This window comes from Nelumbo lutea, chromosome 1 (assembly GCF_056320005.1).
Source record: "Nelumbo lutea isolate HS-2025 chromosome 1, American lotus-T2T, whole genome shotgun sequence".
Lineage (NCBI taxonomy): Eukaryota > Viridiplantae > Streptophyta > Magnoliopsida > Proteales > Nelumbonaceae > Nelumbo > Nelumbo lutea.
The window spans coordinates 146,365,911-146,383,214 of NC_142684.1; the positions used below are offsets into that span (position 1 = coordinate 146,365,911).

Below are 17,304 nucleotides of genomic sequence, written 5' to 3' on the forward strand. Positions count from 1 at the left end.
GATCTTGTTATTTTCTTTCTATATTTTCTCAGTTCCTTCCCCACCTTTAGAAGGATTAATGTCCTAAAGCATCTGATCAAGTTTATATTTACAAGACAGTAAGGAGAGCATTATCTTTTTGGCCTCCATCCCTGAACACAATTGTCGTTGAAGATTAGATGTTGATTGGTTCCTAACAGCTTACAGTTTACCAGATTTTGATTTGCTGAGTTACTAAGGCGTCATTGACATATGGCAAGTTTCAAACAATCTCTATATAGTGGGTACAAAGATCAGAAAGCAGCATGGCAGATCATCTTGCAAAAGGAACTTACCGAGAATTTTTGAGCTACTGTAATATGGGAGTTTTAGAGGATTGTTTTTAGTTTCAGTAATGGATTATTCTGTTTAGAATGAGTTTTTACATTGTATTTGTGCTAATGCCATAAGGTTCTAGTTGGAACTGAATTCAGTGACCAATTCAGTCTCATGGTAGAAGACAATGAACAGTGTCTTCTTTCAAAATAGAAGATAATGAACAGCATCATCTTTTGAGTGAGTTTTATATTTTCAAAAGTTTTAAGTGGCACATGTCATCATGTATACAGCTCAGTTTGGAAAGAATACAAATGCAAATGTGTACAGTGCATACAAAATAATTCAAGATACAAAATTTGCACTGTACATATTTGTATTTGTACTCCTTTCAAACTGAATTGTAATAGACAACTAACGGGCGGTTACCGACAGAAACCTATTAGACACATTCTAAAAGTTTGAATACTACAGAAACACGTTTTGAAATTCAGAGACTGACTTGAGAGTTGAGACAATCCCTAATGTCGAAGGTACTGATCAGGAATTTTTCCATACAAAAACTCTTTCCTCAACTCCAATCAACTTACGAAAATAGTTTTATTTTCACTTTTTCTTATACTTTTGGTATTCTAACAAGTAACAAGCCCAATCCCAATCTATCTCATCATTTCGGTGATTAAAAGCCTCACTCATTTCAAACGATCTCTAATCAAATGGCCACCACTTTCTTTTTTAAATGCAGTGCTATACGTCTTTACCCCGTTCGCAACAATATAATAGTAAGTTCTAAAATATATAGCACAGATGCAATGTTCAATCGCAGGAAAACTGATCAAAGAGCATAATCATACCATGTGCATCGAAAGTTGAATCAAGAAGGTTTACCATTTCATACCCCATTAATCAGGGTATTTCATATAGAAATGGGTGATCCATAGGACCAAAAAGTATAAGATAAAAAAATAAAAATAAAAAAAATAGAGACCCTAGAGATGCCAGTGAGTAGTTTGACGTCAAGAATTGATCCTGTTATCTTTGATCACCAGCCTCTGACTTATGCGGTGTTGAGACTCGGTCATGGTAATTATACATCTGATATAGGCACCCCTCCTGTAGATAATTAGCGCATGCAGCAGTTGTTCCAGAAAATAGAGTTATAATGATGATACAATAAAATGACCTGTCAATAGAATTTCTGGGCGAATGTATCCCCGCCAGCAAGCAGAGCTCATTATTCAGTACCCCTAAGAAACTTTACTGCAAAATAACAAGCAAAATATAAAACAGAACAAATAGTTGCTCAGATAAAAACTTTGTAAGATTTCGTTGCAAGAATGTGATGTTACAGGGCCCAACTTTACATATACATGATTGTAGTATGATGTCATGGTACGCAGGCTCTAGGTGAAAATTAGAATGGTGTACCATAAACATATGCTGAAACTCGAAATAATTTACACAAGATCAACGCCGGTAATTTCAATCTAACTCCGCATCCTTTTCCTTTGATTACCTTCTTCAGTAGTCCCCTGCAGAACAAATGAAAATTGATCATCTTCAACTTAAGCTGATTGGCAATAGCAACAGTTCTAGCAAATGAAAACTGTTATAAAGAATAAAGAAAAATGTCAAGATAAAAAGTCATTAACACATGATAACAATAATCAAGAAAATACAAAACCAAAAACAAGTGAAAATAACATGTATGCCATTAACATTAATGAGAACACACTTAAAAATCTCCTTATAATTTCTTTATGAAGACCCAACTCTCAGATTCAAACCCCTCATTGTCACGCTTGCCAGCCCAATAATTTGCTATCACACCAATTAATTGTCCCTTCATCTAGTTCAACACCATAAACCACTACTATTAAGAAACAAAATCTTCTGAGTAAAACATGATTACAGCAAAAAACAGGAAAACAAAGCAGAGGAAAAAGAAGACAAAGAAAGGGAGGGGATAAAGATAGTGACAAGCTCAAACACCATAAACCGCTCAGATGTCCAATAAACCTATTAAGGCTGCATTTGGCATTCTTTATTTTAAGGACTTCCTTTTTTCAGTTAAAATACTCAGGGTTATGGAGGTCTCACATATTTTGTGACCTCCTAGAATATAACAGTGAAATTTCCAAATCACAAAACACGTCTAATTTCAAATATATTAGGTAATATATAGATATCAAGAGAGAATATCATAAAAGCCAAAAAGGGAAAAAGTAGGAGAGAGTATGAAACATACCCCTTCATCTAGCCGAAAATCTTCTGGAGGAACTACTGTGGACTCAGATCTACACTTTGCATGCACAATTGGACCTAGTTGGGATCTGTCCATGTCTGCTGGTGGACCATCAGGTGCATTTAAGTATACAGCCCCTTTATACATCCATTCCTCTGTCTCATCACTGTAAAAATCATCAAAGGGCTCTCCACATAATGCACATACATTCTGATTCTCATCAGCAGGAACAGCCATTTCTTTATCATCCTTCTCAGCAACAGCTTCAGTGGGCAAAAACCCAGGAACTGCATCAACTCCCAATGCTTCTGCACCACTGAGCCACACATTAGTACTCACAAACCACTTGCGAGATGGCTTCTGCTTGCGGCTTTTGGATATCCGATTCTTGGTAACATGCCAATCCATGTGACTACTATGTTCCTCTTGGCACTTGAAGCGTAAGCCACAAGTAGTGCACTGTCTTGGAAGATCAGCATATAGAGCCTTTATTGCAGACTCATGCCGCACCTTAAGGAGATCCAGATTGAACTCAACTCCTATGGAGTCCTGACAGAATGGATTGCTGTCTTAAGATATAACATTATGCTATTTCACCAAGAACAACACTTCAACAAGAATAGCTAAAAAGAGTAAACATTACTTAAGGTGTACCTGAACTGAAGCAGGTGTTGTCAATGAGATCAAACCTTGAGCCATGAGAGAACTAATTAGACCTGAAAATGCACTCCCACTAGATGCATGAGTTGCAATAGGGCCCACATTTTGAGATATAGGTTCTATCTGCGACGAGACAGGAGGGGGGCCTGGAGGTAGAGGAGGCAAGGCCCGCCCTGGCAAATGGAAGGGGATATTTGATAAACCATGAATTGTAACAGATGATGATGCTAGCCCAGGTATTGGATTAGGTAAAATTGAACTGGTAACAGGTAAATGCCCTTGTGGGATATGACCATGATTCAAGGGTTGTTCCATTTTGTGAGTTGATATCTGAGCAACAGAAGATGGAACAAAATTTTCTTGAGCATTTTGAGACATAAGTGGTTGTGCAGGTAAATGAGAAGCCTGTCCCTGGTTTCGCTGATTCAAGGAAATCAATCCAGCCTGTTGATTAGGAAACTGAAGCAGCTTAGTAGAAGTTAAAGTGTTCCTCTCAATAACACCTAAATGCTGCCCAGGCAAAGTCAAAGACTTATTTGGGATCCTGCTAATGTCCATTATATCGGACTGACTCTTAATCTGGTTTTGTTGAGGAAGAACTGAGAGAGGAGGGGGTGGATGAGATTTAGGTACATTTACAGGAGGCCAGACCAATGGAGCCAAGGAAGGTCTTTGTCCCCGATGCTTCTGCAATGCTGATGCTGGTGGCATCATGGTAGAAAGAGCCTCCACATTCATAGTATCACGATTTGAAGATCCCATTCTGGACACAACACCTGAGAACCTCTGAAATTGTGCATCAGTATCTAGAAAATTATCAACCTGAGAAGGCATTTTCTTGATAACTGATGGAACTACTCCAGCTGCTGGAAATGACATCTGAACAGCTCTTCCCCTTGCTTTCAGGTCAAGATGTTCTTGTGAAGACTTAGGGAATTGGTGTGGAAAATTCTGTGGTTCCTGAGAATGATGAGAACTCTGAACATGACTTGATTCATTTTGAGTTCGTGGACAACGAAGAGAGTTGTTGCCCAAAGTTACATGGCCAGACTGCAAGAAACACCAAGTCTTGTAAATTTTAAGCTCAAAATTGGAAAAAAAAATTATCTTGCTCATTTTTTATCAATAATAACGAGGCATTTTCATAAACAACAAGGAAAAGTTCACCACAAGGAAAAGATATGGCTAAAAGAAATCCGTTGTACATGAAAAATCAATCTGTTTGTCAAAAGAAAACTAACACGAGCTTATCAATCAAGAAATCCCCAAGCACCCCCTTCGAATAATAATACAATCTTTAGAGTGACAAACAGTGTTGTAAGTAAAAGAATTGTGTCGCTATAAGCATGGATGCAGGTCAAAGCATCTGCACTAGTCTGAACCGTGGGATTATGGATACGATACTGATAACAGCAACAGGAAGAATTAATAGGACAAAATCATGATTTGCCCCAGAGACACATTCTCATATTTGTCCACTTAACAACAAATCCTGATGTTAATAAGATCAGATGGATGGTTGCCCTTGGATGAATCACTTAACACAAGTGCTCTTTGCAACTTTCCAGGGAAAAATACATATGAGGTAACAGATAATTCCAGCAAAACAAAATTTGGATTTTGTGCATAAGCCACTAAATGATTAAAAAAGTGGAAAGCACGTCTAATTGTGCAAATCAATAGATTCTTACTATCCAGTAAGATTGCTAACTAATGCTTACTAACTAACAAACAGATAACTGGACAGACAAAAAGTTGAAGAGCCATACACCCAGGATGGAAACCCCATCTCCAGAAATAAATGCTGCATCATCCATCGTAGAAAGTTGAACCTGATTAGGCCAATTGCCTCTCCTGAAATCAGATTCCAATATTGCAGTACTAGGTCTCTCCAAACCAGTTCTTCTGCTTAAGCTGCCAAGAGGAGGATTAAATGGCATGAGATCGTTACCCCTACTACGGTCTGTCAGTGTTGGGCTCATATCTTCCCAAACATACTCCTCTTCTTCGGTATTCTGCCATCTTTTTGAAACCTCCTTACTGTTTATGCCATTAATATCAAGCCGTTCAACCTTCAAAGGCTTCCCATTAAGTGTGTTTTTCCCTCTGTAATTTCCATAAGCATCAATCAACGCTCTTGGCCTTTGCTGGTCACATCCATTACTGGGATTGTATGTACCAGAAGTTTCCATCTGCTGACACTTAAACCACCATTCACTCTTCTCCCCATCCCCATCGGTAGCTTTTCCAGGTCCATATTCAGAACCGGAATGTGATGGTGAGGCCCCTTCAACAACTCTTCTTGGAGAATTATTAATAGCAAATCCATCATTTGTTGGTGGTAAGGACCTAGCTCCAATTCTCGCAGGAGAAGAAGACCTTGCAAGTCTAGCTTCTGTAGGAAGCAGCCTCTCAGCAGCACCAACAGAGGATGCACGGATTGCAGCTCCTTGAGAATCTAACCCCTGCACTCCAAAATGAGGAGAAATACCCTCATCATGATCCAAATCAAATTCAACATATCCACTTGCAGGTTTTCTCCCATAGATCTGTAGGCTTGAAGAACTCCCTCTTCCTTGTTGAATGTCCTGCAAGGACAAGTAAATCCTGCAATTAGATGTGAATTAACATTTAAAGGGAAAAAAACAAATTATCCATGTGCTACTAAGGTATGTTGACTAAAAATAATACTAGGAAAGCCCTTTGAGAAGGCAAAATTGAACATTAACAACCCACAGGAAAAAAGAAATACGAGGCAGATGTATCAAGGAAACAATCCTCATGAGAAAACATGTATTAGATTAAAGATTCAGAGGTCAAATCAATTTCAGATAAAAATTGTAAGTGAAGGCTTGCAATTGCACACATGGAATTTTGGGGAAGCTCCAGACCATTGTGTTGGGCTTGCTTAAGTATTTCTATCCATGTTTTCTCCTCCAAAGGCTGTCATAGAAGCAGCAATATCATTGCTATCTGCTTCATGCATCTGCAAACGCAGATAGTTACAACTCAGAGCACTTAGAAAATGCACAGATTATATTACATTTCCCAAAAAGCCAATGACTAAACTATTGCACATTGCTTCTGATCAACAAAAATTCCGAAGGAAGCATATTGTCACACCTCCACACCTCTTATAGGCAAGGGTGCCCCTGGCTAGAGGTTTAAAGGTGGTTATAGAGGATTCTAGCCAAGGCTGGGATGTTCCAGTTCCAGAGTCATCTGGAGCACTCTGGAGAGTAGTCTTCTCCATTGGGCTGGAGTGCTCTAGAACATTGTAGTCTTCTTGGACCAAGAAATATCTAGAGGGATCTAGACATACTCTAATGAATTCTTGTATGTTTGTTTATATAAGAGGGATTGCAGAATGTTCTAGAGAGGGGTTGCTCTAGAAGAGGTCTAGAGACTTCTACTTGAAAAGTGGTAACTTGTGGATGTAGTACAGAAGGTGTAATGTTTGGCTACCATGAGGAGGTGAAAACATGTGGCCCACATTCACTCATTAAGGATGTGGAGAGTCCTATGAATAGGGGACTCTCCCTCATTTGTTAACATTCAAGAAGAGATCCAAAGAGCGGTCCAAGAGCTTAAACATTGTATAGTGCAATGAAAGCGTTATTTACCCAAGCCATGATGTGTGACATCTTGTACCTTTGTGTGTGTGTGTGTGTGTGTGTGTGCCAAGGAGGGTGTCTTGAACACACAAACATGCTAAGGATTGCACGAGGGAGTGTATCTTCACAAGCACCAAAGCAAAGGCAGAATCTGGGGCAGAGCTAGGCTGACTCTACCCATGGGATGACTATATATACATTGATCAGCAAGGTTAAAATGAAAATTTTAGGCTCCTTTTGGGAAGAGTGCAAATACAAAAATGATCAGTACAAATGCACATATATCTGGTTCATGAAAACGCAAAGTTGGTTTAGTTTTGTAATGATAATTCTGTACCTTTGCCAAATGATTTCTAGTTGTGATAGGTACAAACATTAATCCCAATATTGAAATATACCTTTTTAACATTGATCAACTTTGAGTGCAAAGTTTGTATCCATTTTCGATGCGAACTTTGCTCTCGTTTTGAATGCAAACATGTCCTGCAATCTGTGTTTGCTGTCATTTTCAAGACATAAATGCACTTTTACCAAAAACTAGCAAAACTGAACCAGAGTATGTACTGAACCAGCATTTGTACTCTTCCCAAATGGAGCCTTAGCCACATGCCCACATCTAATTACTAGTAACCCGAACATTCAAGGATAGGTGATTAGAATCATTAGATGACTATAATAACTACTTTCAGAAACAACATGGTTACATGTATACCAGATTCTTATAATATCTCTAATATGCTACAAAATATTAGGATGTTTAACATGTATTTACCAGAAGAAAGGGGAAGGAGAGGGAGAGGGGAAACTTTGGATGTTTATGGTTCCTATTTGATCCATATATAGTATATGGGATCTCCTTAAGCTTCCCAAAAGGTGAATCAAAGAGAATGATTATATATCATAAATTTACAAAAGCTCATAGATAAAAAAAAAAAAAAGGAAAGGAGACACACCCTCTCAAGGCCTGAACTCCTTGTGAATGGACAAGCATGAAGACACCATGACTATAATCTTCTTCAAGACGTATAATAGGAAAATGGAAGATTTCATCATAGAAGTGCTTCATCTTAATTGACTCACTAGCAAAAAGGGGACTAAAAAGACTGAACTATCTTAGGGATCTTCCTAGGGGGCAGGCAGTTGTAAAATTGGAAGTATTATATGGTACAATGTTTTAAAACACAAAGGCATGAACGAGGCATTCCACTACCTAGAGGCATGAGGCAGAGTTCAGAACATAAGAGGCATAACCGTATAAGCCACCCAAGCACAAGGAGGCATAAGCCTCCTTAAGATGAGGGGGATGAGGAGGAAGGTGTTGGACAGTTTTTGTATGACCTTAGCTTCAATCAACTTTGATGTACTTTTGATATTTAATGTAAATAAATAAAGTACATGTTTGATTCATTATGTGTGGTATACTTCTGTGTAAGACCCTAAAACTAGACACTTAATGAGACTTGTGTTGGTTTTAAATGTTCACAGCCGTTGGATAAGTCTAGGGAGATTTATCCTGCCAAGGCTGACACTGGTGTGCTACCAACTGTTGGGGTGGCTTGTCTCAGCCGCTAGGGTAAGACCCAAGGCACACGCAGTGTAGGATTACTTGAACCCTTGAACCGGACCAGATTTCCAGTACTGCCCTGGACCTTGGAGATTGATGGGCAAAACTGGAAAGTTACACCTGACCCCTAAACCCGATTATGGTACTGCACTAAGTGACGGATTGGGCTGTCTTTGATATGCCAATCAGTGAGATCCTTAGCGGGGGTCAAAACCTGGGTATATTGGGACAGTCTGAAAATTCATCTGAGTGGGTGATCACAGTGACAGGATCAACCCCTTTGTCGGACAAAGGTAATGATCGGGGATGCACTCTCTTTGATGGAAACCAAACTACCGGTAGTTGATTTCAATCATTGGAATTTTGTTTTGCAAAATTTATATATATATGATATATACTTATGTATGGTTTCAAAATGTTTGCAAATGGTTTTAATTCCCGGGATCCATGTGAGCAGAGAGTGCAGCACTGTTCCTTGTAGCTGAGGGAGAGGTCCTCTCTTGTCGGGCAGTGTTTGATCATTATGGGCTGAGAGGTTAAGTGTAAAGCCATTTGGGATAATACCTAATGGGCTAATCTTGCATCTGCCCATAGTCCTTGGTTTTTATAAGATGGCTTGGCCCAGGGACCACTTAGTGTAAGTGTTGGGCCCATAGGGTCCATGTGATGGGCTTAGGGGGTTCACTGGGCCTTCCAGTGAATTCGGCTAGGCCTTGTAACAGAGGTTGGGCCGAACCCATGTGGCCGATGTGTAGATCAACGTTTGGTCCCACGCCATACAAAGAAGCCCAATTAGGCAGCAGTTTGGAAGGCTATTGAGCACTTATTACTTAATGGGCCTAAAGCCCATTTCGAACTGGGTTGATTTGATCAGTCACAAAAAAGGGTGGATCTGAGATTAGGATGAGACCAAAAGCTTATCTAATCTGCAAATAAGATTAAGAAGAGTCTTAATCCAAATACAAATTTAGATAAGGGCAACTCCTGATATGATTAGGAGGTTTTCTTAATCATTAAGCAAATGGAGGAAACCCTAATTCGAATTACAAGAATTCAAACCTAGGGGATTTCGCAAAGAACACACCTACATTCTGAAGATTGGATCTCAGAAACCCTAGAGAAAAAAAAGCAGTTCGCCACTTTCTTCTCTAGTTCTCTTCTCCATCAGTCGCCGCCAACCACCACCAGTTCGGTTTTCTCTGTGAGGGAAAGATCAAGAATGAGTTCTTGATATCAGTCTTTGTTGAAAGGCTGATTCAGTTCGGTGCTCATCGTTTCTAGAGGATTCTTGTGAAAGATTCAGTGCGTAGGACGCACTCTGTTGGTTCTGTTCCACAGTTGCTGTGTCATCTTCAGCAGGAGCAAATCTTGGTGTCTTCTTTGGGCGTAAACACCAACTTTAGGAGATATTATTTCTCTGAATCAGGTATAATCACTCATTTCTCTTTTGGTTCAAATCTAGTCTGGTTTGGTTCAAGTAGAATCCTTGAATTTGATTCTAAAATCAAGGAATACGATTCTCAGTTGGAAGGAAGGTAAGAAATTTTTGAAATTCGCCCACCCATTCCGCAACTATTTTGGCATCCATACGATGGATCCTACCATCCCTTTCAAAAGGGAGGATATCATCTTTTTTTTTCTTTTTTTATGAAATATGTCTTGGATTAAGAAGAATGAAGATACATAATACTAGCTGAAAGGGAGCCTTATCGAAATTTCTTTCCTTCCCTCTTTCTTTTCGTTCTCTCTTTCCCTTCCCTTCTCTTTCCTTGTCCTTTTCTTTTTTCCTAAGACATGCCTCAGAGGCATCATCACTTCTGTCATACGCCTTAAGGCGTTTTGGGGGCACCTCATCGAGAGACACACCTTAAGGTGTATGCCTCCCATGCCTTTTAAAACACTGATATGGTATAAAATCTGTACTTGAGACTTACTAAGGAGGGGGGGGGGGGGGGGGGGGGGGGGGGGGGGTGTTCTAATCACCCTTCAACTTCTGAACCTAAGGAAGATTTTATCTTCAAGGATCCACCATGATAATGAAAAAGATTTTCTCCAAATTCTTGGCTGCTAGGTTAAATGCTTCTTTTGGGTAGGTGGGGGTGGGAGTGGACATTCTAATCACCCCTCAAAATTTCTGAATTGGCTGCTAGGTTAAATGCTTCTTTTGGCTGGGTTCCAACTTCCAAGACCAGCAAATACTAGACCTGTCAATGATACCCAAAAATCCGAGGCCCGAGCTGACCTCCGATCCAATTATCTCAGATTCGGATGATGTATTTATGTAATCGGATCAGAATATCAAACCCGAATTCTGGAATCTGCATCCAATTAATAATTGGATCAGATTCGGATTTGACTGCATCTGAATCCGATTATATATTTCTATTATAACATCTATTGATTTTAATATATAAGTTTTATATAATTATATTTTAAAATTATAAAATATATATATTTTTTATATTATATATTATATTAAATATGAATTTATATATAACAAAATCAGTTGTTATATTTACATTAATTTATTATATATAAAAGTTGAAAAGTAATTAACTTTTAGTTTTTTTATATTTTAAAAGATTAAAGCGGAGTCAGATTAAATCCGAATCCAATCCAAGTCCGCTCAGATTCAAATTCAAATCCGAAGTCTTCAAATCCAATCAGATTTTAGATCGGATTCCAATTTAGATGATCAGATCTGACTACAGCCCTAGCTAATACTCTTACAAATTGACATGCTATAGAGGGAGTTCAGAGACAACCTTTATTATATTGGGAATCATAACTTGTCTTTGGTGAATAACTTATTAAGAGATTGTGAGCTCCTTAATGCTGAAGCTTGATTGATCTTTTTTATTTCTAATGCAACATAACCTTTATTAATTATCAAAGAATGATTTTTTTTGAGAAAAAGGTAACAGATTATATTCAAAAAGAGGGAGGGATGTACGTGACAAGATATACAAGGCCTTGACAACAAAAACAAAAGACAAAGCCCATTAGTTACTTGGCATTATATTAGCACTATACAAACAATCCCTTCCCGATGCAGATTTTGCTAGAGACTAGATAGTCAGCTACTTGGTTTAGCTCTTTGGGAATCCATCTGAAACTACAAAGCGAGAGGAGATTTCATGAATTTCTGCCAAAAAATGGCAGAAGTTCCAGGGTCCAGAAGCCTGTCTAGAAACCCAAATAATGACATTCCTTGAGTCCCTTTCCACTGCAACAAAATGCCCATCTTTATTATATCGGGAATCATAACCCTCCATTTAGTCCTGTTAGTTTTTCAGTTCTGAGGTTATTGGTTATCAATGTACAAAGGACCATCTGATCCCTGATAAAAGCTTCAGTGGCTGAACTGAATGGCTTATGTCCTGTCTTTGGTGAACAAGTTATTAAAAAGATTGGGAGCTCCTCAATGCTGAAGCTGAAGTTGGGTTGATTTTTTTCTTTTGATGTAACATAACCTTTATTAGTTATCAAAGAATGAGTTAGAGACTATTTCTATGATTTTCTCATGTATTTTTTATTGTGTAAACATCGATGCTTCCAACACCCATTTAAGGTTTCGATTTAGATTAAGAAATTCCTAAAATCTTTTACTAGTTTTTACCCACTGTTTATATGATGAATCTTCCATATATGCTTTCTTATAAAAAATGTAATCCCTTATGAAAGTTCTCTACCTGTTCTTGATTTAGTTCATTTTTTCCAGAAATAATGAAATCTCTAGAAGCTTAAGCCTCATGCCTAAAGGCTCACATCTTGCACATTAGCAGATCATAAGACTTCACCCGCATTTTAAAATTTTGTACACTGCAAGCAATGACAAACATTAGAAAACTACATCCTTCCACTGTTCCAGAGACAATCAGAATGAGGAAGAAAGAGCATGTTATAAGGGTGCAGCTGAGGAGATACCCTGTCCAGCACTCCAAAGTAGCACACATGCTGGACCAAGATCATTGTATATTCAAAATTGGCCATTACCCAATGTTGGTCCCAGCCATCTGCAGTCTTGGAAAGGGGCATACTGGATACAGACCTAACCTTTGGCATTTTTGCCAAAGTGTCTGCTCTCACACTCAAGCCATATGTTCAACTGAATGTTGATCCCAGCAATCATTTTATATTCAAGTTTCTAAAATATCACTAGTCATCACTAGAGAAGGGGGCTCACAGACTTCCATAAAAATAGTTGCAATCTTTGTTCTAGAGTGGCAGAAAAAAAAAAATACACAAAAAAAAAAACATTTTTACACATTAGCCTTTTATGCGGTACAAAAGGAATCCTGTCTTTAGCATGGCAGCCAGAATAACATGCACATATTCTCTACGCACTGAAAGTATAACTATCTCCTTATAATTGGTTAAAAAGAGATCAAACTCATACAGGAGTTTTTGTAATATAACACTCCTGTATACAGGTCGGAGAGACAGAGAGAGAGAGAAAGAGATCCACAGCAAAACTTACATTTGCAAATGATGAATGTTCAATTTGACGTCTTTCCAAGTATTTTGGATTGACATGTATACCATGACTTGGTCGAGGAGGTGGAGATTCTTCAGATGATCTCGGAGCTGTCAAGCTAGTTGATTGTTGGTTTGAAGCTGGAGAAAACTGCAGTTCGACCTCAATCTTTCGAAGCACTTTAGTTGGAAATACTGTTGACCATGTCCCAAAGAGGTGGCGCATTGCTGGATATAGGTTTGGTTGAACTTGCCTGTATGCTTCACAGAATACCTGGACAGAAATGATAATGTAACAGATTAATACCACAAAATTTCATAATGTGTAGATATATAACCATCATCATCATCATCTAAGCCTCCCAACTATATGGCATCGGCTACATGAATCTTGTTTTTCCATTCCGTTCTGTTTAATGTCATATCCATTGTTAAATAATGAGCACTTAAATCATTTCTTACCACTTCAAACCATGTCCTTTTTGGTCTGCCCCTACCCCTAGCCCTTCTAGCCCCTTCAACTTGTAACTGATCGCTTTTTCTTATGGACTCTGTAAGTGATCTTCTATGCATGTGGCCAAACCACCTAAGTCTACTTTCTCTCATTTATCACCTATTGGAGCTACTCCTAGGTTCCTTAAAATTTCTTCATTTCTGACCCAATCCTTTCTAGTTTTTTCCACTCATCCATCTCAGCATATACATTTTGCCAGATGGAGCAATCTTGTGGCCAGAGTTTCCCTGTCCACTGGATAGGTGAACCCTGGATGAAGCATTTATCATTCTCCCCATCCACACCAGCCCTATGTCCGACCTCGTATTGGAGATCCCCCTAGATAATAAGAGATACTAAATTCTAATGTTTTAGTTTTAAAGCATGTCCCTAAGGACTTACTTTAGCCAAATGGTAGGGAATTCCTGGACTGTCTGTTTTAGAGTTATTTACTAAACAACCCCACCATCAAACCTTATCATAAAGATAGGACCATAAGTGTGGCTTGACAAAGCTCTCCATGTGTCCCATCCTCTACACTCTTTTAATGAGCAAATTTCAAAAGGCACTGCCACATGGACAACTAAACTTATTTCCTATTTTTAACAAAAATATTGATGCTTTCAGCAGCCAATACCAAATGGGAAAAGCTCCAATAAAAGGTGGATTAAAGAGCTGAAAATGGAACAGGGAAGCTAAACCATGGCAAATCCAAAGGCCCCTTACCTGATGGATGGTCTGGACTAGCCACCCACAAGGCAGTAAAGATATAGACAATCCAGAGAATAGGACTAAGTAATCTATTTAGATGTCCATATGCATGCTTATCAGTGAATTCTACATATATATTTATATATATATATATATATATGTGTGTGTGTGTGTGTGTGTGTGTGTGTGTGTGTGTGGATAGCAATTAAAAAATGTCCATGCATCATTTGTCGTAATCCACTCACCTCAGGGAGGCGGGAAGCAAAATACCTCGCATATTCACGGCCAATATTCTTCACAATACTGTCCAGAAGATATAAAGATGGCAGCTTTTGCTCAACTGGAACCTGCAAAAGACAAGTACCATGCAGTGAATGTCCATCAAGTGAGAACGGTGTTTTAAAATCACTAGGCACAAGAAAAGCAGAAGGGCTTTCTAGCACCCAAGGACAAGGCATAAGGTAAGGTGCATACCTTTTCGAAGCAAGATGCAAATTTTTGAAAAAAAAAATAATAATGCACAATGCAAAGCTGATTTTTAAAAGAAATTAAATGTTTTAAAAAGACTATTGTCTCAAGTTAAGATACATAAAAATAAATATGAAGCGCATTCAAAGGGAAAATGTGTAAGTGAAAGCAAACATATGTATGGCACCAAAATGATTCAAGCACTTAATAATTCAAGCATGTAAAACCTTCAATCTCAAGAATTCAAGATCACTAAGTAGAACAAAGCAGCAAGAGTATCAAGTAATACAAGTCTAGAGCAAGCCTCACAAGTTACAAAGAGGGAAAGAATCTTTAAAAAAAGGTTGAAACCAAAATTCTCCAGGTGGGACCTTAAAGTCTGGCCACAATCTATTCTATTCTGTTTGAGTTCATAAACCAGCTCCATAACCTCCTCTGTTCTCTCCATCACAAACTTAAACTCAAGAGACCCCCCATCTGTCCTATGTCAAGGAGAAGCAGATGAGGTGTTGCTTATGGCTTCAAAGATATAGTTAGTTATGCCTATGTCAAGAAAGAAGAAGCTTTTTTAATACAAGCTTCAGTCCTTACACTTGAGACAACTGCTCAGGTGAAATAGATATAGTTAGTTATAGCCTCATCCCATGGTAATGAGAATCAACCATCCTCATGGGTCAACAAAAGTATAGGTTCAAGAGAAATTCTGGCAATGTCATCTGTTGGGTCAATCCCTTGGAAGATTTTCTACATCCTTACAAAGGCCCAGAGGCATCCAGTTTGAGAATTAAGTGTGTTGACAATAGTCTAGCAGATGAACTTGCAAAAAGTGGGGTAAACATTGTTGATTGTATCTGAAAGTCAACCACCAGTGAATTAATTGTGTTTTGTTTTGCTTTTTGAATAAACAGATCTTAGCAGCTTATACATATAACTATGATTTGAGTTTCTTTTTTACTTCATCATTATACTAAGATTTGAGAAGCTGAATTTCTTAAAACAAATAGAAGTTCTTGTGCAATTATAGCACACCGGAATACTCTAATAAACAGAATCAGCATATCCAGCAAGAGGAAAAATCAAGTTTCCCCATAAACCAAAAAAGTCAGTTTGCAAGTGCATAACCCCCTCCCCTATGTTATGACTTCTTAAGAAAACAAGAAGAAAATACTCGCTTCCCGAAAAAAAAAAAAAAAAAGACGGGACCCCAATACCTAATACACATAAAAATCTCTTTGCCTACTCTTTCTTCCTCAATTTGACTCCTTTCGTTCTTTCTTTGTGTATGTCTAAGTGAGTGAGTCAGCGAGTGTTGGATTCCTCAAACAAAGAAAGCACGCAGTAATCTACTCATAGGACTTAGAAACTCAACTTTCTCTATACACTTCCATACCCATGAAGAGAAGTGTAATATAAAAAGAAACTGCTTGGAACAAAAAAAAAAATGGAAACTGCTTAGAGCAAAAGGAAGATTAACTAAAAAGTATCTTGTACAAATACAAATAGTTATTTCAAAAAACAAACACAAATCAATCCTAGCAACTCCAACCCCTCCGAGCCGCTAATGGTACCTCAATGATACGGGCACAAATTGCATCAGCAATTCCCTCGCCGTGCTCCCTTTGCTCACCGGCGATAATCGTAAGCTCTGTGATAATAGGCTTCGAATTGAAAGTGAGCTCCGATAGAACAACTTCATAAAGCTGAACAATCTCTTCGGTGCTCGGAGCCGGAACGTCGTCGTCATCCGAGACCCTCATCTCCTCTTCTCTCTCCTTCAACAGAGCCCTAAATTTCTCGAGAATTGGAGGTGGAGGCTTTTGAGCGAGGTCATTGGGCACGGCCTTGCTGCTGTTGATGCTGCCGCCACTGGTGCTGGAGCCACGCTCTGACAGAAACCCTAAATTCCGAGGGTTTTCTCTGGCAGAGACGAACCTCTCTTCCTCCATGGCCGTAATTGTTTCGGTGTTTCAGTTCTTAGGGTTTTCGTCTTCATAAAAGGGTAAACCGCGAATTCGCGTTGAGGCTACAGTCGCCATTAAAGAGGCAAGAGATTCAAGAGATGCAGAGAGAGAGAGAAACTGTTGATTCTGCTGCTACTCTCTGGGTCTGGGGTTTGCCTTTGCCCAGAAATCGATTTCCTCTCAGAATGGTATCTTCTCGCGCGATTTTTAATTTATCAGGCGTTCGTGCGATTTATCGGCACAATGGTGTTGCATAGGGTCGTTACCTTACGGCCCTATTGAGAACGGATCTGCTCCTCACACAGATCTCACAGGCACATCTCATCATGTATCGGGAGCATCTCCCGTACTTATACATTATTATTCAGAGAGATGCTCCCACTGCACGGTGGGATGTTCCTGTGACCGTGAGGTCATTATCAGACGCGCTCCGTGAGGAGCAGATCCGGTGTCAGGAGAACAACCATACTGTATGTTCGACCTTTGTTCAGGGATACTATCGTCATTTTGTATATATCATGAGACCAAGACGCATAAGACCTTTGGTTGAACGAATCCAATCCGTCCATCTGGCAGTATTATCGTCAAAGCAGTGTAACCAAAAGCAACCAGCGCTAAGATTCACAACTTGCAGAGAAAGTAACGACAAGACCAACGAATGACGAGAGTCGACTGTCAGAGAGCTCTGCTGCTGCTGCTCTGGTGCTCTGGTCCTCCGGAGTCTGGTGACTCTGGTCACAGTGCGAGATCTACCGCCGTTCACTCTATATCTCAATGGGCTGGGTCCAAGGATTAGGCCTATATACTTGTACCGTTCT

The 17,304-nt window shown here is 39.1% G+C and overlaps 1 protein-coding gene across 1 annotated transcript; it reads right to left on the reverse strand.

Moving 5' to 3' along the window:
* Positions 1-1,593: 1,593 nt before the first annotated feature.
* PCFS4 (PCF11P-similar protein 4) lies at positions 1,594-16,686 on the reverse strand. Its single transcript, XM_088950511.1, has 7 exons — positions 16,094-16,686; positions 14,303-14,404; positions 12,858-13,127; positions 4,969-5,787; positions 3,194-4,249; positions 2,543-3,088; positions 1,594-1,826 (listed from the first exon to the last, which is right to left on the reverse strand). Exons 1-7 carry the CDS (start codon positions 16,469-16,471, stop codon positions 1,782-1,784), a joined length of 3,216 nt encoding a protein of 1,071 aa, XP_088806637.1. The 5' UTR covers positions 16,472-16,686; the 3' UTR covers positions 1,594-1,781.
* Between the last annotated feature and the right edge of the window lie 618 nt (positions 16,687-17,304).